At 37.2% G+C, this 23,588-nt stretch overlaps 1 protein-coding gene across 1 annotated transcript in view; it reads right to left on the reverse strand.

Annotated features, from left to right (window-relative positions):
* LOC123807759 (disintegrin and metalloproteinase domain-containing protein 5-like) overlaps positions 1 to 23,588 on the reverse strand; it is a 108,909-nt gene that overhangs the window by 3,263 nt on the left and 82,058 nt on the right. The window contains exons 7-12 of the mRNA XM_045821799.1: positions 16,514 to 16,604; positions 15,708 to 15,927; positions 12,920 to 13,006; positions 9,736 to 9,847; positions 6,178 to 6,334; positions 4,816 to 4,863 (exon numbers count right to left, since the gene is read on the reverse strand). Coding sequence (XP_045677755.1) covers positions 4,816 to 4,863; positions 6,178 to 6,334; positions 9,736 to 9,847; positions 12,920 to 13,006; positions 15,708 to 15,927; positions 16,514 to 16,604 — 715 coding nt within the window. The remainder of the gene's footprint in view (positions 1 to 4,815; positions 4,864 to 6,177; positions 6,335 to 9,735; positions 9,848 to 12,919; positions 13,007 to 15,707; positions 15,928 to 16,513; positions 16,605 to 23,588) is intronic.

The raw sequence follows: 23,588 nt of genomic DNA on the forward strand, positions 1-23,588 counted from the left end.
GAGAGCAGAGAGCATTGGGCTGGGCGCATAAGGCATCCGGGGCACACTAGACCGCAGCGGGTAGACCCTGAGCATGCAAGCGGCAGCTGGCAGAACCCGGCCGAGGGTTGGCAACCAGCAGACTCAGCGAGGCGGTGATTGTGAAGCAAGGCACTGCACACAACCCAGGATCACAGCACCGGGAAATAGAGCCTTGGGCACTAATTGAAAACACCTGTGGGAGTTGAGGCACAGAGAGACTCCCAGCCTCACAGGAGAGATTGCTGGAAAGTCCCACCACGTGCAGAAGCCCACCCACATGGGAACTGGCACCAGAGGGGCCCAGTTTGCTTGGGGGAAGCAGCAGAAGGGACTGAGGTCCCACGGAGAGCGGAGCAAGAGCCATTGTTCCCTCTCGGACCCTGCCCCTATATACAACTTCACAACCCAGTGACTGGGGTGCCCTGTCCTGGTGAACACCTACGGCTCCACCCCTCATACGTAACAGGCACGACCAGACGAAAGGGAAAAAAAAAAGATGGCTCAAACAGAATAGAAAGCCCCAGAATCACTACTTTTAAGCAACCGAGTGATAGCCAACCTATCAGATGCACAGTTCAAAGCACTGGTGATCAGGATGCTCACAGAATTGGTTGATTTTGGTTGCAAATTAGATGAAAAAATGAAAGCTACAGTAAGTGAAATGAAGAAAACTGCACAGGGAACCAATAGTGATGGAATGAAAGCTGGGTCTCACATCAATGGAGTAGACCAGAAGGAAGAAAAAGCATACAATCAGAAAAGAATGAAGAAATAAGAATTTTTAAAAATGAGAGGCTTAGGAACCTCCAGGACAACTTTAAATGATCCAACATCCAAATTATAGGGATACCAGAAGGAGAAGAGGAAGAGCAACCCATGGAAAAGTTATTTGAACAAATAATAAAGGAGAATTTCCCCATTCTGGCAAAGGAAATAGACTTCCAGGAAGTCCAGGAAGCTCAGAGAGTCCCAAAGAAGTTGGACCCAAGAAGGAACACACCAAGGCACATTATAATTACACTAGCCAAGGTAAAAATGAAGGAGAGAATCCTAGAAGCAGCAAGAGACAAGGAGACAGTCACCTACAAAGGAGTTCCCATCAGACTGTCAGCTGACTTCTCAAAAGAGACATTGCAGGCAAGAAGGGGCTGGAAAGAAGTATTTCAAGTCATGAAAGGCAAGGACCTACATCCCATATTGCTCCATCCAGCAAAGCTTTCATTTAGAATGGAAGGGCAGATAAACTGCTTCTCAGGTAAAGTCGAGTTAAAGGAGTTCATCATCACCAAGCCCTTATTTTATGAAATGTTAAAGGGACCTATCTAAGAAAAAGATAAAAAAAAATGTATAGTAAAATGACAGCAAACTCACAACTACTAACAGCCACACCAAAACAAAAACAAAAAGAAACTAAGTAAACAACTAGAACAGGAAGAGAACCACAGAAATGGAGAGCACATGGAGGGTTAGCAACAGGAGAGTAGGAGGAGGAGAGAAGGGGAAAAGGTATGGAGAATAAGTAGCATAGATGGTAGGTAGAAAATAGGAGAAGGGCAAGAATACTATGGGAAATGTAGAAGCTAAAGAACTTATAAGTATGACACATGGAAATGAAATAAAGGGGGGGAATGTGGGTGGGAGAGGGTGTACAGGGTGGAGGGGAGTGAAGGGGGGAAATGGGACAACTGTAATAGCATAATCAATAAAATATATTTAAAAACTATACTGTACCAATATATGTCCTACCTGCATTTTTATTTTAATGTCTTTTATTTTTGTCTTTTTCTGATGAATAATGATGTTGAGCGATTTTTCACATCTTGAGTCCCTTCAATATCATCTTTTGTGAAGTCTCTTCAAATAATCTGACTACTATGTTCCCTCACCTTCTGTTATTAAGTTGTAGGGTATGTGTGCATATATATATATATATTTCTAAGTATAAGTCCTTCATTGGAAATATTCATTACAAAAATCTTCCCCCACATTGTGACTTCCCTTTTCCCTTTTATAAGAAAGGCTTTTGGGAAGCAAAAGTTCTTAAATTTTTAATAATTTTATTGTGTTGTGGTAAGAACACTTAGATCACCTTTCTTAATGAATTTTTTAAGTGTATAATACAGTATTGTTAAACATAGGGACAACATTGTACAGCAGATCACTAGAGCTAATTCATCTTGTAAAACTGAGGCTTTATTTGCATTGACTAGCAACATGACTTCTTCCCCTGCCCCCATTCTGAGATAACCACTATTCTACTGTCTGCTTCTATGAATTACACTATTTTAGATGCCTCATATAAGTGGAATGATGCAGTTATTTGTCCTTCTGCATCTGGCTTATTTCACTTAGTATAATGTTCTCAAGGTTCCTCTATGTTGTCACATGTGCAGGATTTCCTTCTTTTCTATGGCTGAACAACATTCCACTGTATGTGTATACCCCATTTTCTTTATCCACCCATCCACTGATGGACATTTAGTCTGTATATACATCTTAGCTATCATAAATAGTGCTGCAGTGAACATGGGACTGCTAATATCACTTGGAGATCCTGACTTCAATTGTTAGAAAAATATCCAATAGTGGACTTACTGGTTCATGTAGTAGTTCTATTTTATAATTTTTAAAAGAGTTTTCAATAGTTTTGCTTAGTGAATGCAATAATAATTTGCATTCCCACCAACATGCCTTTGTTTTTGTTTTTCTGATGATAGGCATTCTAACAGGTAGTCATTATGCTTTTGACTTGCATTTCACTGAAGATTAATGACACTAGTCATACTTTCACATGCCTGTTGGCCATCATTATGGCATTTGGGAAGAAGTGTCTGGTCAAGTCTCTAGCTCACAGGTGGCAAACACAAGGTCCACAGGCTGAATCCAGCCCTCCACCTTGTTATATCTGCCCAGCACCTTGTTTCTACATGGTGGCAATGCCAAGCTCCTTGCCCCTTGTTAGGACATTTATACAGTCCTAAAATTACATTCAGCCCTTTGAATGCAACCACGAGGCTAATGTTGGCCCCCTGGTGAAAGTGAGTTTGACAACCCTGCAGCCCATTTATAAATCAGGTTATCGGGGGCGGGGGGGTTGGTATTGATGCTAGAAGTTCCTTATATATTTTCACAATTAACCCTTTATTTGATATATGGTTTACAAATATTTTCTCTGATTCTTTAGGTCATCTTCCACTTTGTTGAATGTTTCCCTTGCTGTACAGAAACTTTTTAGTTTGATACAGTCCCACTTGTCTATTTTTTGCTTTTCTTGCCTCTATTTTTGGTATCAGTCCAAAAAAAAATCATTCCCAAGGCCAAGGTCATAAAGTTTTTCCCTGTATTTTCTTCTATGACTTCTACTGTGCTAGGGCTGACATATAAGTCTTTAATGTATTTTGAGTTGAGTTTTGTGTATGGTTTAAGCTAAGGGTCTAATTTCATTCTTTTGTATGGGTATATTCCATTTTCCCAACACCAGTTGTTCAAGAGACTATCCTTCCCCCATTGTGTACTCTTGGGCACCCTTTTGATCATATGTGTGTGGACTGAGTTCTGGGTCTCTATTCTGTTCCATTGGTCTTTATTGTTTTTATACCAGTACCATAACTGCATAGATGTATTTCATCTAAAGTTTAATTTATTGATTTTAAGTTGTTACTAGTACCCTCTTTTCTTCTAATGTCCAAAATATCAAAAATATGTAATTTTAATACCTGATATTGATCATTTATATCCTTTCCCTTTTTATTTTGATTAATTTTTATCACTTAACATTATTAGTGATATATCACTAATTCCTTTATTTTTCTTTGATTATTTTTGTTATTTTTCTGTTTACTTTCCCTTTCATTTATTTCTGCTCTTTCCTTATTTATTTCCACCCACTGCCTTTGAAGGCAATGATCTCTTCTATATCTTTGATACAGATTATAATGGAAAAAAATACATTTGATTGTTCTCTGTCCTGTAATATGCATTTCATTGTGATTAAAAAGATAAAAGTATACTCTTGTTAAAAAGTAGAGATATGTCTAATCTTTGTAGAGCCTAAAACAGTCTGCCTTGATCATAGGATTAAGATGGTATGGTTCATACTTAATAGTGGTCTTAAAATTAGGATTTCCCTCAGTCAGGCATGTATCTCAACATTTGTTACACGAATATCAGTCAGTACTGCAAGAATGAAGAGAGAACTTGAAAAATAATCTTGGATGCTGTCGAATTATTCTCTCTTTTTATATACAATCCATCCTTCACTAAGGGAAGTTTTTATATACTGATTATAAAAGGGAAATGTCTAATTTTATAAAACAATGTGATTATTTCATAGTCTGATCTCTAAATTTACCTTCCCTGATGAGTTAATGCAGTAAAATCAAAGAATAATCCAAGGCTCTATCTTATTAACAGTAATTTTTTCTGAGGTAATAGTATAATTATAAGCATGTGTGGCATACCTTATAATATCAGTCCTCTTTTTATGTGGCAGTAAAATGTCACTTAGATATAAGTGCTTCTTACTAATACTCAAAAAAATCCCGTAATGTATGTGCTCATAGATATTTGCAAGGGTACTCAAAAGTCACTCCCTTAGTACAGGTCAAGGAAGAGAGGGTGAGATGTCATGGAACCAAATTTTATTGTTAAAGGTTATAAAGTAGCTCACAATGAGAACCATAAAGAATGTTATGAACAAATGCTCTGTTTGCAAAGGAACAGCTCTTAAGTGCTCACAAACATCATGACCAAAACATGCAATGGAGAATGATTAATGACACTGCTCCAACTCACCTCTCACTGGGGGACAAATCGTCATTGCTGCTTTCTTCTGACGTAGATCTAGAAAATTGATAAAACTTCTTTTCAAGTGGGGAAGTTTTAAAATCTTAAATGACTATTTGAATAAAGAAGGTTTTCAAAGAAACAGAGTGACTTACTACATTAAACATCTTCTCCCAACAAAATAAAATAAAAACAAAATAGATGCTGTCTCAACATTGGAACAAATGCCATCGGCCACCTTGCTTTGTTAACACTTCTCATCCTCATTTTACATTTATCCAAGTGTTTACGTTGCAAGCTCACATTTGTCCAGACAGGCCCCTGATTCTATCTTATCCCTAACTCTTCAAGCCAAATTAAGCCAAAACCATTAAGCAGTCATCAAAAATTTCAGTTAAGTTTTCTATATATGTATACATATTTCTTCCTCTCATAACACATATTTATGTATGCTCTTCCTATTGATTTTTGGAAGGTAAAACTAGAGGTAAATATTTCTGTGGGAAAATAATGTGAATTATTAATAAGGGTCTCAACAGTGATGTTTCAATGCTTGTGTGACTCTGGTGGCAGAGCTGCACAGCGGGAGTGTGATGGGCCCATAAATATCCATGTAACTGATTACAGACAACAGGGGATATTTCACTTACTGATTTGGTGTACCTGAAAAGTTTATGACACATTGGAAAGCTATTATTATCTCCCATTTTATAGAGTTATGGAGAATAATTTTAAGAACATAAAGATTAAATCACTTATTCAAGAAAGCATCGTTTTTACATGCCATATTTAGGAGTTACAATTAGGTTTTCTGAGGCTAAATGTAATTCTGTTCCCATTTCATAATGCTACTTCCTGTCCCCTAACCTGACATTGTGAACTATGTACTTTCTACTTTAGGAATGATTTTCCAAATTACCAATATCAATGTTTAGGAAGATAAATATTATGGAGGCAAGTTTGCAGATATTATCTCTAGTTGAAAAAGGCAATAAAATTGTTTACCACTCATCTGAGACTCTATATCTAAAACTTCTATTTTTTGAAGGTTCCCTTGAAGTGTGGTGCCACCAATTCTCATGAAACCTCCAACTACATAACTGTTTAGGCAGGGGCAGCAGACTAAGAGACTGCCCCTCTTAGGGGATAAACCACAATATTCAAGGTACCCATATGTCCCCGTAAAATGATTCCAGTGGTAAAATGAGTCAACCTAGAAAAACACAGAGGGCACCAAACCAGTTTGAAATGTATCCTTGGACCTCGCCTCATATCGTCCTACCTATAGTCTTAAGTTATTCTTGATGGAACCTAAATAAATACATTTTTTTCTTGCCTTCCTTAGTAAGAATTTTATATATTTATATATACCTCTCACTTTCAGTTTCACCCCTGTGGCATAGCTCTCTTATTTTATCCTGCTTTATTAAAACAGCAGCAGCGATGATGAGCACAGGTAAAGAAATGTAGAAAATGAGTTGATATTGGCGTTTTGGGGGAGTGGTAGATCTCTGGTCCAATAAACTTCCTACAATAGAAAATATCCATTTCAAATTATGTCATAACCAAATGAAAAGGTGGAGAGGCTATCATTGCCAACACTATTCCCAAACACTAAACATTTCATTCACGTATATTATGAGTATAATAAAGTCCCAGAAACTAATGTACAAAATGAGCTGGTCCTAGTGCTTTACTGATGATTTTGCATGTTCTACCTTCCACCATATGGTGATTTCTTTGGCTGAAGGTAATGTTCTTTCATGAAGCACATGCTCAATACTTGCGAACATGTCCTCGGTTCTTTTCTGACACAGTTTCTCCAAAGCTCAAACATCCATATCACAGAGATTATTGGGATTATACCTGGGAAATGTGGCATTTGATTTCTCACACATTACTATACATTTTCCTAAAAATTAAAAATTAGTAGTCACTAAGTTAAATAATTAAGTTGTTTAACCAAATATGTAGCAATACGAAATTAAAATGGCTCTAGTATAGAATGCATCACTAAGCCTGGCATTAACCTATTTTTGACTCACTAGTGCTAATATCTACATTTTTCTCCCCAGTTCTTATTCATTCTCAATTGAGAATATGGCTCCTCTTTGTATATACCAGTCACCTTTCTGGAGCAATACTGTGTCAAGTTCACTTTCTCCACGGTTTGCTGGCCTGCCTGCTTTTACTGGATACGAGGAGCTCTGTTCCCTCATGTCTCTGCCAGCTGGAACAATGGAGGAGCTGACAGGCAGAGGAGCCACTCTCTAGCTACACTTCCTGACGATCGTTGAGTCTCAGTAAAATCCCATGATAACTGCCCCCAGAGCACTTATATTCCCCTAAAAATTTTAAAGGGAGTTCAAGGTACAAAGTTCAACACTTTCTGTTTGTCTGCTTTCTACATGTGGTTGGGGTTCCCGGTATTATTAGGGTGAGGATTACATTATATTTGTAATCAAAAAGCCACTGAATCAGATGGAGAGATCGGCCTCTCTGGCTACATACTACGGATTCTCAGCTACTTGTATAGTCTTTGGGGTCATCAGTGATACTACATGGGTTATTTGCAAAGAACATAATATATTCCCAGGTGGCCTCAGAAGCACGAGTAGGATATCCAAAAACCAGAAAAATGGGTCTCACTTCTTTCCTTTATACTACCGTCTAGTTTTAACAAGCACTACTAATAACAGCTAAGAAGGATTGTTTTCTTACGCGCCTTTCAGTTTGGTCTTCTTCATTTAATTAATTACTCTGAGTTTCCATTTTCCATTGATTAAAACCAGTCCGCAGTAATCCGCCTCAAAGCTTCCTCTACTTCACTCCGTAGATGCTTTGCTGAATCATCTCGGTATTTAACTCTTCATGGTCTTTCACCGTCTCTCTTTTATTACACTGAAGTGTTTTAGCCTTTATTACTCCAGGTTTTAATCGTCAAATCAAACTCCCCGAAACAAATCTTACCCACACCAAGCATTATAGTCAAACATCAGATAAAGAAAAAAGAGCCTCTCCTAGGAAGAGCCTGAATCCATCCGCGGCTCCTCCCAAAGGTTTCCCTTGTTCCCTGCTCTCAGCACTCAAACTGGCTTCAGGAAAAAAAAAAAAAAAAACAGATGAATGCTTTGAGTGAAGTAGAAATGATATTGCTCATAAAGGAAGCTTCCTCGGTTTTGCACTCTTAAAATCACAGCTTACATGACTACCTAGCTTCTCCAACTATTCCATCATGAATCAATACATTCCAGGTTTTAAAATAACCTGTGTATACAGATAAGTACATCCTGCCAACAATATTTTATAGAGAGGGACTCTTAGTTTCTACTGCCAACAAATACTACTAATATGTGTGTGGTGGTTAACTTATGTGTCATCTTGACTTGGCCATGTGTGTCCAGATATTCAGTCAAATATTATTCTGGGCATTTCTGTGAGGGTGTTTTGGAACGACATTAACATGTATAATACACTGGTAGACTGAGTAAAGCAGATTGCCTCCTCTAATAGGAGTAGGCCTCATCCCATCAGCTATAGGTCTTAATAAGCAAAAACGCTGATCTTCTCGAGAATAAGAGAGGATTCTTTCTGCCTGAGGAACCTTAGTGGAGACATTGGCTTTTCCTGCATCTAAAACCTGCCAGCCTTTGGGTTGGTAAATATACCATCAACTCTCCTAACGCTCCAAGCATGACAACTTGCCCTGCAGATCCTGGGACCTTTCGGCCTCCATAATCACATGAGCCAATTTCTTATGATATCTCTCTTATCTCCTCTCTCTCTCCCCACATATATAAACACATACATACTCACACACACACACAAAGATCCTATTGCTCCAGTTTTTCTGGAGAACCCTAGTACACATTTTGGTGCTGAGAATTAGGCTGCTGCTGGAACAATTACCTACAAATGTGAAAATGGCTTTGGAACTGGGTAATGATAGATAGAGGCTGGAGAAATTTTGAGGCACATTTTAGAAAACCCTAGATTTACTATAAATGTAAAATTATAAAAATATATAATTTCAAATAAGTATCTATTTTTTACATATTTATGAGAAAATACTGTATGTGTAAAATTATATGGTACATGTTAAATTATTATGCTTTTATTTTGGTCTTATACGCAGTCTGATATAGCTTTGTGTTAGTTCTCTAAAAAGTTGGTCATCCCAGGTATGACCACTGCCTGGTATCAAGCTACAGCTAAGTCTGTCCAGGTGTTTCATTATTACTTTGCCCCAAAGGAAAGGAAGTAAGGGTAGATAGCCCTCTTCTGCTCCCAGATTATTTTAGGTGGGCTCCCATACACTCTGGAACAGGGGGTATCCCTCAGTTGTTCCCACTCTTATCCAGACTTCCTTAATCTCAGAATAATTCTCAGAAACCCCAGGGTTGGGGAGGGGGGATTCTAATCATAAAAATTTCAAAAAAAATTAAATGGGAAGCCTTATAATTGAGAAGAAGGAATTAGAAGACAGTCTGAAAGATTCCAGTGGCATTACTAAACAATGAGTTATACACCAGGAATACATGAGACAATCCAGAGTGAACAATCTAAATTAACTTAGTCAAATGATATGCACTGGCATTCCTAATGCCATTTATGCACTGGCATTTCAAAGTGCATAATACTGACTATACTTTATATTGGTAAACAATGTCAGTGTTGACATAGAAAGGAGAGTACAAACATAGAGTCCAAGATTTTTTTAGCCTTTCATATCAAATAGATATGTAGCCTAATAAACACATTCTGCAAAAACCCCAGAAAATAAAATAATAAAATAAAATAAAATAAAATAAAATAAAATAAAATAAGCTGTGTTTTTTTGGCTTTACTTGTTTGGCCATCTAGTTTGTAACCTATACTTTTATTCTCTTTCATATTATCTTTCATTAATGAAATTTGAAAGACACCTACTTCCAGTGCCTTGGTGCCCATCATCAACACTTCCAAACTCTCCTTTCAATTCTGTGCAGTTAGGAGGAGCAAACCCTTTGTCACAATGACAATGATCAAAATTGTTGCAAATCTGAAATAGTCAAAATATAGAATAAATTTCATGTACATAGATGGTTCTCAATTGAGACCAATGAATATCCTATACTTATGCGACAGATAACTTATTCCAGAGAAATCAGTCATTCTAGAGGATTTACCTTAAACAGACAATTCAACAAATTTTCATCAATTTTCTCTTGAAATTATCTATACTTTAAAATGTACATCTAGCGACCTTTGTCACATATCAATCGATCAACAGGTGTGGGTTTATTCCTGGGCTCTCTGTTCTGTTCAATTGATCTATTTGTTCTTGTGCCAGTACCAGGCTGTTTTGATTATAATGGGTTTATCATAGAGTTTGATATCAGGAGTTGTGATACCTCCAGCTTTGGTCTTCTTTCACAACGTTGTTGAGGCTATTCTGAACCTTTTATGTTTCTGTATGAATTTTTGGAATATTTATTCTAGTTCCATGAAGTATGCCATTGGTATTTTAATATAGATTGCTTTGGGCAGAATGGCTATTTTAATGGTGTTAATTCTTCCAACCCATGAACATGGTATATGCTTCCACTTATTTGTATCTTCCTCGATTTCTTTCTTCAGTGGCCTAAAGAACAGGTCTTTTACCTCCTTGGCTACAATTATCCCTAGGTATCTTTTTTTGTCATAATAGTAAATGAAATTGTTTTCTTAGTTTCTCTTTCTCATAGCTCATTATTGGCATATATAAATGTTGTCAATTTCTGTGCATTAATTTTGTATCTTGCTATTTTGCTGAATTCATTAATTAGGCCTAGTAGTTTTTTGTTGGAATCTTTAGAATTTTCTATGTATCATATATCATCTATGAACAATGACAGTTTTACTTCATCCCTTACAATTTGGGTGTCTTTTATTTTTTCTTGTTGCCTGATTGCTGTGGCTAGGACTTCCAGGACTATGTTGAATAAGAGTAGTGAAAACAGACATCCCTGTCTTGTTCCTGATCTTTAAAAATGTGTTGAAAGCATACAATGGAGCAAAGACAGTCTTTTCAATAAATGATTTGGGGGAAACTGGACTTACATACACAAAATAATTAAACCAGAGCATGAACTTACACCATACACAAAAATTTAAAAAATGGGTAAAAGACTTAAATGTAAGTCACGAAACCATAAAAATCTTAGAAGAAACATAGATAGTTAAATCTCTGATATTCAATGTAGAAGTATTTTTGCAAATATATCTCCTAAGTCACAGCAAAGAAGGCAGAAAATAAACAAATGTGACTAGATCAAATTAAAAAGCTCTTGCACAGCTACATAAACCACCTGCAAGACAAACAGGGAACCCACCGTATGGGAGAACATGTTTGCCAATGATAACTCTGAAAAAGATTTACTCTCCAAAATACACAAAGAACTAATACAACTCAATGCCAGGAAGACAAACAACCCAATTAAGAAATAGGCAAAAGACCTGAATAGAAACTTCTCCAAAGAGGACATGCAGAGTTCCTATAGACATGTGAAAAAATGCTCAACATTGCTAATCATCAGAGAAATGCAAATTACGACCTCGATGAGATATCATCTTACATCTGTCTGAATGGCTGCCATCAGTAAAACAACAAAAACAAGTGTTGGCATGGATGTGGAAAAAAGGGAACCCTAGTATACTATTGGTGGGAATGCAGACTGGTGCAGCCACTGTGGAAAATAGTATGGAATTTCCTCAGAAAACTAAAAGTGGAACTCCCTTTTCACCCAGTGATTCCACTTTTGGGAATATACCCCAAGGATCCCAAAATACCAATACAAAAAATATATGCACCCCTATGTTTATGGCAGCACTATTCACAATAGCCAAGATTTGGAAACAGCCTAAGCATGCCCATCAGTAGATGAGTGGATAAAAAAAAACTTGTGATACATTTATACAGTGAAATACTACACAGCAGTAGAAAAAGAAAAACCTCTTACATTTTTCAACAGCATGGATGGCCCAGAAGAAAATTATATTAAGTGAATTAAGCCAGTCAGTGAAAGAAAAATACTACATGATATCACTTATATGTGGAATGTAATCTAATGAACACAATAAACCAATGAACAAAATAGTAATAGAAGCTTAGACACATAAAACAGATTGATGCCTCCTGGCTGTTGTGGCCCAGTGGACTGAGTGTCAGCCTGCGAACCAAAGGGTTGCTGATTGAATTCCCAGTCTAGGTAGGGCACAGGTCTGGTTTGCCAGCCAGGTCCCCAGTAGGGTGTGCGTTAAGAAGCAACCACACATTGACGTTTCTCTCCCTCTCTTTCTCCTTCCCTCCTACCCTCTAAAAATAAATAAAATCTTTAAAAAAAAACAGATTGATGCCCAAAAAAGTTGGGGGGGGGGATGAAAGATGGTGAAGGATTTAACCAAGAACATTTATGCACAACCCATGGACACAGAAAACAATAATAAGGGGATTGGCTTGGGAAGGGGAGGTGTTAGGAGGCAGTGGGGAAAGGGAGAAAAAGCAGGAACTATGGTGGCATAAAAAATAAGAATTAAATTAACAAAAAAATAATACAACTCTAAAATAAATAAATAAATAAAAACTGCATGTAGCTTCTGTTGCCAAATCATTTTTTAAAATTCTTTCAACTCTCCCCACAGCCAAACCCAAGAATCAGTAGTTACCAGTAACACACCATTAATTGTCATGTGCTTGGAAGCTTCACAGAACATCCCAGACTCTAAATTAACAAGTAAAACTACGAAGAAAATCTAATAATCTTTATTTACCACTTTCTGCCTTCGCTCTGTGAAAATATGATGATTTTGGTGATATGGTAACAAGTGGTGTTTATAGTACATCCACCTCACATATTTAACTTTTTATACATCTAGAATCATCTTACATGTTTCTACTTTATCTTCTCTAATAAATAGTTTAGCAAGGTTTCTTTGCAAAATAATATTAAAACAATAAATTTTAGACTGTTAAGTAACACTAAGTAGTATGAAAATGATAAAAAATTATTCAAATAATTTTGTAAATCTTCAAACTGTTTATTGAATTTTCAAAGCATGTTGCTTAAAATGAAAATTGATTGAAATCACTTACTCCATGGCTCTGACAATGTGTAGCACTGTTGCATGAATTTTCACTGAACATGTGTTTAATCTCTAGGCAACGAAATCTGACACATATCTACAACAAAGCAAAAGGAAGTGAAATATAAAGTCAGCCAAATGATCAGATCGTGTGTATTAGTAATGCATAAGAAAAAATGAAGAAAATTCCAGAATTCATTTTACCAAAGACTGGCATAAAAATCTAAATAATAAAGTAATAGTGAGTACACTGAAATAAATGTAAAATAGGTTATTTATCTTCAGATTATAAAGATATAAGCATATATAAGAGGTTGGAATTTTTATTTTCTTATTGTCTAGTACCAAAAGTCCTCTTAGAAAGATAAATTTCTGGAAAAATAATTTGATTAGGTCCTTGAGGAACATTTTTTTAAATGTCCAGGCTGGGCTCCACCTGAGACCATTATATTAAAACCACTAGGGAACAGAGTCCAGGCAATTCTTTTGAGCAGTCAGTATTGAGTACTGTCTGAATGGGGAGTTGAAGTCTTACAATTGTTGGTGTGAGGATACTCCCTTAACCACACCAAAATCAGAAGTGTCTGAAATCTGCCTGAATGGAAGTCCTACCACTCGGGATGTAAAGAAGAAGCCACACTGAGACTGGTAGGAGAAGGGGAGACATGGAACAGGCTGGTCCCACACCCATGTGTGGTAGATAAATACAGGGAGTCATATCTCAACCATGGAGGTCCCACCTCAGGAGCAAGGGGCCCCAGCCCCACACCAGGCCCCCCAGTCTAGGGTTCCAGTGCCAGGAGAAGTCCCCATAACTTCTAGCTGTGAAAACAAGCCGCAATTGTGGCTGAGTAAGACAGAGAGCTTCTGAAGTCCCAGGCAGTTTCCCTTAACCTGGAGGAGGTTGCAGCTGATATGAGAGATACAAACAAAATCTTTTCTTAAATACCGTTACATACCCTGGCTGGTGTAGCTCAGTGGATTGAGCGCAGGCTGGGAACCAAAGTGTTCCAGGTTCGATTCCCAGTCAGGGTACATGCCTGGGTTGCAGGCCATGACCCCCAGCAACTGCACATTGATGTTTCTCTCCCTCTCTATCTCCCTCCCTTCCCTCTCTAAAAATAAATAAATAAAATCTAAAAAAAAAATTTAGAAAAGAGAAAAGGATCTGAAAAAAAATACCGTTACATATACCAGGTGCATAGGTTCCAGGTCATGACTAGCTTAAACATTACAGCTTAACATTAGTCACATACAAATACACCCAATATATGTAACAAGTAACAATATTTTAAAAAAAGAGTTTGTGTGTATCTCTCAGACACAACCTCTGCCAAGTTAAAGAGCCCACACATGGACTTACTCAGATTTACTCCCCCTGAGCTCCAGTACTGGGGTAGCAACGTGAAGAAAGACAGGGACATACAGGGAGAAACCAAATTGTCAACCATCATGGTGAGAGCTAGGGCAGGGGGCAGCTTACTACCACACTTAAGTGCTAGCAGAGGCCATTGTTCCTTTTCTGAGACTGGCCCCTCCCAAAGGGCCGGCAGGTGGGCTCCATATCTGAGTCTCCATGAACATGGCTCACACTGCTTACCCTGCCCTGGAGATTCCCTGAGACCCTGCCCCACCCAACGTGCAGGCCCACCCAAGCCGTTTCCAGGGACTTTTCCATACAAATGGCCTCCCTTGCCTCATGCTGCAGATTTCCCTAAAATCTCTCAAACAAGCAGCATTCGGCCTCTAGTACCTCTTGCTAAGTGGCCCAAAGCCTTACACTAGCAGCAGCCAACCTTGGCTTGCAGCTTGGCTTCTCCTGGGCACCTCCAAGCCCAGCACAAGGAGCAGCTACTGTCACTGTCGAGAGGAGCCTAAGTACACACCACCAGTAAATGCAAAGTGGTATGCTGGGTGCAGTCCTAGTAAAGGACATTAAGTAAAAGCCAAGGAAACCTGAATGAAGTACTAGATTTAGCTAATAATAATGTATCAACATTGCTTCATTGATTATGACAAATGTATCTAAGGACTCATGGACATGGACAACAGTGTGGTGATTGCTGGGTGGGGGGGGAGTATAAGAGGACTAAATGGTAATAGAAAAAAATGCAATAGAGATTAAATAAAAAATAAATATTATCAGGTTTTACTGATAATATTTGTCAGAGGCAAAGTCTCATTTTTGACAATAAAAAAGGCTTTCACAAGTTGTGTTGATGGATTTCATCTCAGCCTTGTTACTGCATTCTGTCATGGCAGCAGAGACTTGACAGGGAGCCAAAGTAACCCTTTTAGGATAGATAACTAACACTCCACCCAACACTTTTACTTATAGCATTTGGTCCTCACTAATGCCATGAGAGAGATTGCTGATGACATGATCTAAACTGCTAAAAAGTCCAAAAAACTCTTTTTAAACTTAAAAAATTAGTAGGTGGCACTCTGCCATAAAAGGGTAACTCTGTAAGGCCTCCACTATTATAAAAAATATATGATCATATTAGTGTTAGATGTTAATAATAGAGGAAACTGGGTGTGTTGCCTAAGGGTAGGGATGGGCAAGTGGGCAAGTGGGCAAGAGGGAAGCGGTGATGGTATGGTATAACATTGGATGGTTGTGCAACTCTGTAAGTTAATCAAAAGCAATGAATTGTACACTTACACCATAGGTGAATTTTATGGAAAAATGATACATCAATCAGGTTGTTGTTAAATGCATTGGTTGGTAAATTGTCAAAATGAGTATAACCATAAAAAAGTCTTTAAAGCACTTGTAATTCTATAGATTTAATTACCATCTCAGGACCACATGTAGAGCCATCTTCTACAAATGTTTGATCTCTGTCTTCAGGTGTGTTATATGTCGACTTCGTATTTAGAGGTATTTTGCCCGTGTCTAGATATGTAGACACACAAATTTCGTCTCGTACATGTGCGTAAATCACAGATAAATTTGCATGTGATACTAATACTTTATGTGACCAGGAACAAACTAATTTTCCACACAGTGTATCACTAGAAGCATAAGGCATAAAAAATTTTCTTATTATTAGCATAGATTGCTGATACATCTAAGTTAAAAACATATTTTACCAACTTAAATCTATGTTTCAAGAATGTTCTCTCAGTAAAGTTTTCTGAACACACCAACTTACATATGAGGTGGCTCTTTTGTTTAATGAGGCAATGTGGCAAGGAAAAAATTAATGATTTTTGCAATGTAACAGGCCTTACCTCTCCTATATTACCTTCTGATATTTAAGTAAATGGTTGCTGGTCTTCAAATTTTTATTAGTGAAAAATGGAATAACTCTTACTACATATGTTTGATGTATTCAACATATTTATAATATACACTGCATATAAACTACTTAACACAACATCTAGCTCATTACAACAGTGAACGGGCAATTTTTATGATCATTGTAACATTATAGGCTCGTGTTATTTGTAGGCGATGGATAATATGCTGTTCTCAGATCATGGAACAAAGAAAACCTGCTATAAAATACCATTTTAGTGAGCATGAAATAATATATTCTAGGATCCTAAAAACATATAACCTACATTACAAACAAATTAGAATTGTCTAAATACATACGAAAATGAACAATAATGAGGGCCACAGTTTCCAAATCTATCTCCTTCTGAATTTATTTCTTCAAAACAATCAAAGGGGGCACCTCTAGAATCTAAGAGAAAAAATAAGTAGATTATAATACATAATTCCAATTCTCATGAAAGAAATAATAGACTCACTTTGGAAATTATAACGTGATCCCTAGGGAGATTTATAATTACCTAGCACTAAATAGTGGCTTGGGGTAGATCTAGGATTAAATTAAGATCTCCTCATTTTAAGCCTGCTACACTTTCTTCTGCACCAAACAAAACAGAAATGAAGTAATATCTTTAATGAAATACTGATAAGAAGCCCAAAGATCACTTAACTCTTCTTCTTCCACACTACATTCCTCATCTCTGTTCCCAAACATCCTAACAATCACTAAATAAGAACTGTTGAATTTTAAAATTAGGAAAACATCAATGTTTATCTACTTAGGCCCTTTTATATATTTAGTTATGTCTAATTTTAAAATCATGAATAATTCAAATGTATATGATAGCTGCTTCATTCCTCAGACTTGGTGATTCAGAGGCACATTGGGTTGATCATGTCAATCACATGTGATAAGAACAATCTTCTGTTGTCCCCACTATTAATTGACAAGGGATCTCCCTTTAGCAATTTCACATATTTTCATAGTTGGAGAACATTACCTAAGACTTTTACTATCTCTCCTGAAACATATAATCCATACATATTCAGGGTGGTACAAAACAGTCAAAATAGCTGTGTGAGCAGAATCCACCATAATCAGCCTTTTCTCTTTTGAAAAGACCTGCTCTTGAACTCACCTGATGATTAGCTTCTGTTTGCTTTACCCCAATCAAAATACTGTTTTGATTAAATCTAATTTAAACTTGACAATTCTCCCAAATTCTATATGGGGCCAAGATTGGGATGGTAGAAAGCATAAGGGGGTAGAGGAACAAAAACATAATAATCCAGTAACATCTCAATGCATTAAAAACATCAAACTTGATTGCCAGGAAAATCCACAATGAACAAAACACTAAATTTTAGGTAGGGACAGGTTGTTGCTGTATGAAACCATGCTCTACAGTGCCATTTTAACAACCTTTCCAATCCACCCACAGTTTCCTCCAGTGTGAGAGGAAGCATGTCAGAAAGCCACCACTCTGAGCAACCCAACATCCTCAACAGTGGCCTTTTCAGCTCAACTTTTGAGGCTCAGGATGGTAGGTATTTCTTCATTGTTTTCTTGACACCCAAGGTCCACTGCCCTGGCAGACTTACTCCTGGCCAGAATTTACTTCTCCTACCAAAATTATGCCTGCTGTAGTTATATCACCCATTTTCCTGGGGCCTGAGAAATTTAAGCATATAGGTATCAACTTTCCTGTTCTTGCCTACATTTGGCAGGCTTCAAAATGGGGTCACCACAAAACCCAAGTGAACAAAGAAAGACAAAGATCAGAAGTTTGGCACACTTTAAGAAAGAAATTTAATACTCTTACAGCAGCACTTAAGTCAACGGGGTTCCCTGAACCCTGAGGGTGGAAGTTCCTTGACAGACTATGCCAACATCTGGTCACATCAGCAGTGGCAATGACCTGCTGTGGGTGGGGATGGTCTTGAAGGAGATTCTGAGAAGGTAGTGAGGTCAAGAGAATGCATTTTTTTACCTGATAGGGCCAAGTAAAGGTCAATAACTGAGGGGTTTCATTTGTTTTGCAGGGGGTGCTGCTGTTTGGTTTGTTTCCTACGTGGCAAGAAGACTCTCTAGAAGTAAGGCATTAATTTTGTGTACTTTCATATACGTGTTCACCTTCATTGTTAATCCCTCATATTTTGTAATTCACAGTCTTTCCCACCACATTTTATTACCAGAAGCAGGGCTGCAGTAAAGGTAGGCAGGTATTTGTGTTTCTGTTTATGGGTAAGGGAACCCAGTGCCCTGCACTTTGTGACATTGACGTCAATGCTCAAGAATATTACAAGCAGCTATTCCTAAGTCTGACCAGCAGCTGAAGTATAAAATATAATGAAAATATAGCATCTTAGTTCCCTGTGATTATATATATGAGACAGGGAGAGAAAAGGTCTAATTCCATAAAATGCTCCCATGTATAAATACGCCAAGTGCCACGTATCACTGTTATGTCTAATGAGCTTGGGAATGGCAAAATATAATAAAACAGGCTCTGGCTGATGGGCAGAGGGTCTGACAAATACATCTCCCAGTGTAAAATAGTAGCTGCAGCCAAATGGAGGCCTACACTTGGGTGCCCAGGCTGAAGCTATGCAACTCAGTAGCACTGTTGATGGGAATGTAAACTGGGGCAGCTATTATGGAAAACAGTATGGAGTTTTTGAGTTTCCTCAAAAACTTAAAAATAGGAATAAATAGATCCAGAAATTCCACTTCTGGGTATATATTCAAAAGAATTGAAATCAGAATCTCAAAGAAACAGCTGCACCCCCATGTTCATTGCAGCCTGATTCACAATATGCCAGGTATGTAAACAACGTTAAGTGTCCACCAACAGCTTCATGTAAAAGACACAACAGAATAGAATTCAGCTGTGAAAAGAATGAATTCCTGGTATTCAAAGTGCTAAAAAGGAAAAAAAACTGCCAACAAAGAATACTATCCTGGGCAAACCTACCCTTCAAAAATTAAGGAGACATACAATCAAAAGCTGAAGGAGTTCATAACCAATAGACCTCCTTACACAAAACACTGAAGTGAGTGACATCAGCCTTGTGGTGGCATAGACAGCCCTCCTTTCAAAACATCCACATGTATTTATTATGTATTTGGTCTATTTTATATGTTCAAAAAAGAACAGAAGATAGGAAAATAGTTTCCTAGCTTCAAGAAATTAAAGATTTAGATGTAAATACAGAAAACACAATGTTAAAAGAGTAAAACATTACTAGCTGATGGGCTTCAGAATAAGTACATAAGGCAATGAAGCTTTTAACATTTTTAGCTGGGTTATTTTAAAGAATCTTAGAGATAGTTTCTAAATATCAAATGAATTAGGTATTTTCTTTCGTTTTCCAGATTTCTTACTGTGTTAAAATATACATAGTACGAAGTTTACCATCTAAAGCATTTTAAGTGTACAGCTCAGTGGTGTTAAATACATTCACAATGCTGTGGAGCCATCACTACTATCTATTCCATTACTCTTTGCATCTTTTAAAACTGAAACTCCATACCTACTTAACAATGACTCCTCCTACCCCCTTCCCCAAGCCACTTGCAACTGCCATTCTACTTGCTGTGACTATGATTTTGACTATGCTAAGTACCTCATATCAGTGACATCACACAGTGTTTCCCTTTTTGTGACTAGCTTATTTCATTTAATATAATGTCCTCAAGGTTCATCCATGATGTAGCATAAGCAAAATTTCCACCTTCTGAAGGCTGAGTAATAGTTTGATATATTTTTTTGTTTACATGTATATGTCACATTTTGCTTTATCCATTTATCTGTCAATGCACCTTTGGGTTGCTTCCAAGTTTTTGCTCTTGTGAATAATGCTCTCGACACACGTATACAAATATCTTATACAGACGTTACTTTCAGTTTGCAGGGTACATACCAGAAAAAGAATTACTGGGTCATATGCTAATTCTATTTTTAATTCTCTAAGAAGCCTCCACAGTATTTTCAACAGTGGATGTACCATTTCATATTCCCACCACCAAGGTACATGGGTTCCCATACCTTGACATCCTCACCAACACGTCATTTTTGGTTTGTTTTTTTAAATAGTAGCTATCGTAATGGGTGTGAGGTAGTATGTTATTGTAGTTTTGATTTTCGTTTCTTACTTATTAGTAATGTTGAACTTCTTTTCATGTGCTTATTGGCAATTTCTATATTTTCTTTAAAGAAATGTCTATTCAAGTCTTTGCTCATTTTTTAATTGAGCTATTTGCTTTTTGTTGTTGAGTTTTAGGAGTTTTCTATATATTCTGAATATGAATTTCTCGTCAGATATATGCTATGCAAATATTTCCTCCCAATGGAATTACAAAACAGCCAGAAAACAATAAAATGACATTAGTAAGCCTGTACATTTGGGGCCAGATAATTTTTGTTGCAGGGAATGTTCTTTACATTGTGGGACGTTTAACACCATCCTTGATTTTATCCACTAGAGACCAATGTCAATTTCAAGTTGTGAAAATCAAAAATGTCTTCTAGCATTGTATCTAGTTAGCAAAGGCCAAGGATGCTTCAAGTATTCCACAATGCACAGGACAATCCCTCTCACCCCAACCTCCCACAACAAAGGAATGACTGGGCCTAAATTATCAATAATTCTGAGGTTGAGAAACCTTGATATAACTGCTGAATGAGTACTCACATACCTTCAGGAGCCACACAGCTCAGTTTGGTGACAGATCTCCTTATTAACGTCTGTCACTTTAATTAGATTTTGACTTTCTAGAGGACAATCATCACCACCAAATTAATGACACAAAAACTTTAACATTTATTTTATTCCTAGAAGAGGGAGTTTCTTTAAGTTGAGAAATAACACTGAAGAACATGCTGTAGCTGCCAGGCTTTTACAGAAACAAAATTTGGTAAAGAACTTAGAAAAAGGTGGTACATTTCCACTTCAGGTATATTACTGATCTAATTTTTAAAAAGACATAATGCTTAAATTTAAGGTACTTTGCCATATATTTCTCTACTTTGGATGATATTGCTTCATGCAGAAGCTGTCTTTCAACATTATGCCACAAGCATATTTTGTCCAGAAACCAATAATTTGGTGGAATAATGATTTGTATTAAGTCTGTGGGATAAGATTTTCCTTGGTTGTTGCCTATAAATCATAATATGTGGTTTCTACATTGGAAAGTTAATGCCTACCCTAGAATTACATAAAATCTTCCTCAAGACATTTCTAGTACCTTGTGTCTATGGCCTCCATAAATGACATAGTCAAAGAATTATAGGTAATTTAGATTGAAATTCTGTGATGATTGGAAGCAAATGTACTTTTTGTTAAAATTATTTCATTGATGTTCAAGTACAGTTATCTGCAATTACCCCCCAGCACTCCCCTCCACCCCAGTCATCCCCACCTCCCTACTTAGATTCCACCCCCCACCCTTGGTTTTGTCTATGTATCCTTTATAGTTGTTCATGAAAAAATTCCATCCCTTTCCACACATTATCCTCTCTTACTTCCCTTTGGGTTACTGTTAGCCTGTTCTCAATTTCAGTGTCTTTGGATATATTTTGCTTGCTTCTTTGTTTTGTTGATTAAGTTCCATTTAAAGATGACATCATATAGTGTTTGTCTTTCACTGCCTGGATTATTTCATTTAGCATAATATTCTCCAGATCCATCCATGCTATCACAAAGGGAAGGGACTCCTTCTTTCTTTCTGCAGCATAGTATTCCATTGTGTAAATGTACCATAGTTTTCTGATCCACTCATTTACTGATGGGTACTTAGGCTACTTCCAGCACTTGGCTATTGTAAATTGTGCTGCTAGGAACATGGGGGTGCATAGGTTCTTATGGATTGGTGTTTCAGGGGTCTTAGGGTATAATCCCAGCAGTGGAATTGCCAGGTCAAAAGACAGTTCCATTTTTAGTTTTCTGATGAAATTCCATACTGTTTTCCACAATGGCTACACCAGTTTGCATTCCCACTGTGTAGTAAGGTTCCCATTTACTCACATCCTCCCCAACATTTCCCATTTGTTGATCTGTTTATGCTGGCCATTCTCACAGGTGTGAAGAGGTATCTCACTGCAGGTTTAGTTTGCATCTCTCTGATGTCTAGTGATACTGAGCACCTTTTCATATGTCTCTGGGCCCTCTGTATGTCCCCCTTGAAGAAGTGTCTGTTCAAGTCTTTTGCCCATTTTTTAATTGGGTTTTTTGCCTTCCTGGAGTGGGCTCATGTGAGTTCTTTATATTGTGGAGATCAAACCCTTTTCCAAGGTATCATTGGCAAATATGTCTTCCCATACAGTCAGTTCTCTTTTCATTTTAATGCTGTTTTCTTTAGCCACACAGAAGGCTTTTATTTTGATGAGGTCCCATTTGTTTACTCTTTCCTTTATGTCCCTTGCTCTAGGGGACATATTGGTGAAAATACTGCTGCATGGAATATTTGAGATTTTCCTGCCTGTGTTTTCCTCTATAACTCATATGGTGTCATGACTTATATTTAAGCCTTTTACCCAACTTGAATTTATTTTTTGTGAGTGGTGTAAGTTGGTGCTTGAGTTTCATTTATTTGCATATAGCTGTCCAGATCTCCCAACACCATTTGTTGAAGAGGATATTTTTACTCCATTTTATGCTTCTGCCCCCCTTTGTCCAATATTAATTGACCATAGAGACTTGGGTTTATTTCTGGGTTCTCTGTTCTGTTCTGTTGATCTATGTGCCTGTTTTATGCCAGTACCAGGCTGTTCTGATTACAGTGGCTTTGTACTAAAGTTTGATATTAGGTATTGTGATCACTTCTACTTTGTTCTTCTTTCTTAAAATTGCTGCAGCTATTCAGGGTCATTTATGACTCCATATAAATTCCTGAAATGCTTGTTCTACATCTGCAAAATATGTCATTGGTACTTCAATAGAGATTGCATTGAATCTATAAATTGCTTTGGGAAGTTTGGACATTTTGATGACGTTAATTCTTCCAATCCATGAACATGGCACATGCTTCACTTTGTTTGTGTCTTCCTTAATTTCTTTCTTCAGTGTCCTGTAGTTTTCTGAGTACAGGTATTTTACCTCCTGAGTTAGGTTTATTCTGAGGTACTTTATTTTTCTTGCCGCTATATCAAATGGGATTTTTTTTCTGGTTTCTATCTCTGATGTTTCATTGTTGGTGTGCAAAAATGCCTTTGATTTCTGAATATTGACTTTGTATCCCACTGTTTTGCCAAATTCACCTATTAGGTCAAGCAGTTTTTTGGTGGTGTCTATAGGATTTTCTATGTACACAATCATGTCATCTGCAAACAATGACAGTTTTGTTTCCTCTTTTCCAATTTGGATGCCTTTTATGTCTTTTTTTTTTTTGTCT

The sequence above is a fragment of the Phyllostomus hastatus genome, unplaced genomic scaffold (assembly GCF_019186645.2).
Source record: "Phyllostomus hastatus isolate PE091 unplaced genomic scaffold, TTU_PhHast_1.1 phas_scaffold_46, whole genome shotgun sequence".
Lineage (NCBI taxonomy): Eukaryota > Metazoa > Chordata > Mammalia > Chiroptera > Phyllostomidae > Phyllostomus > Phyllostomus hastatus.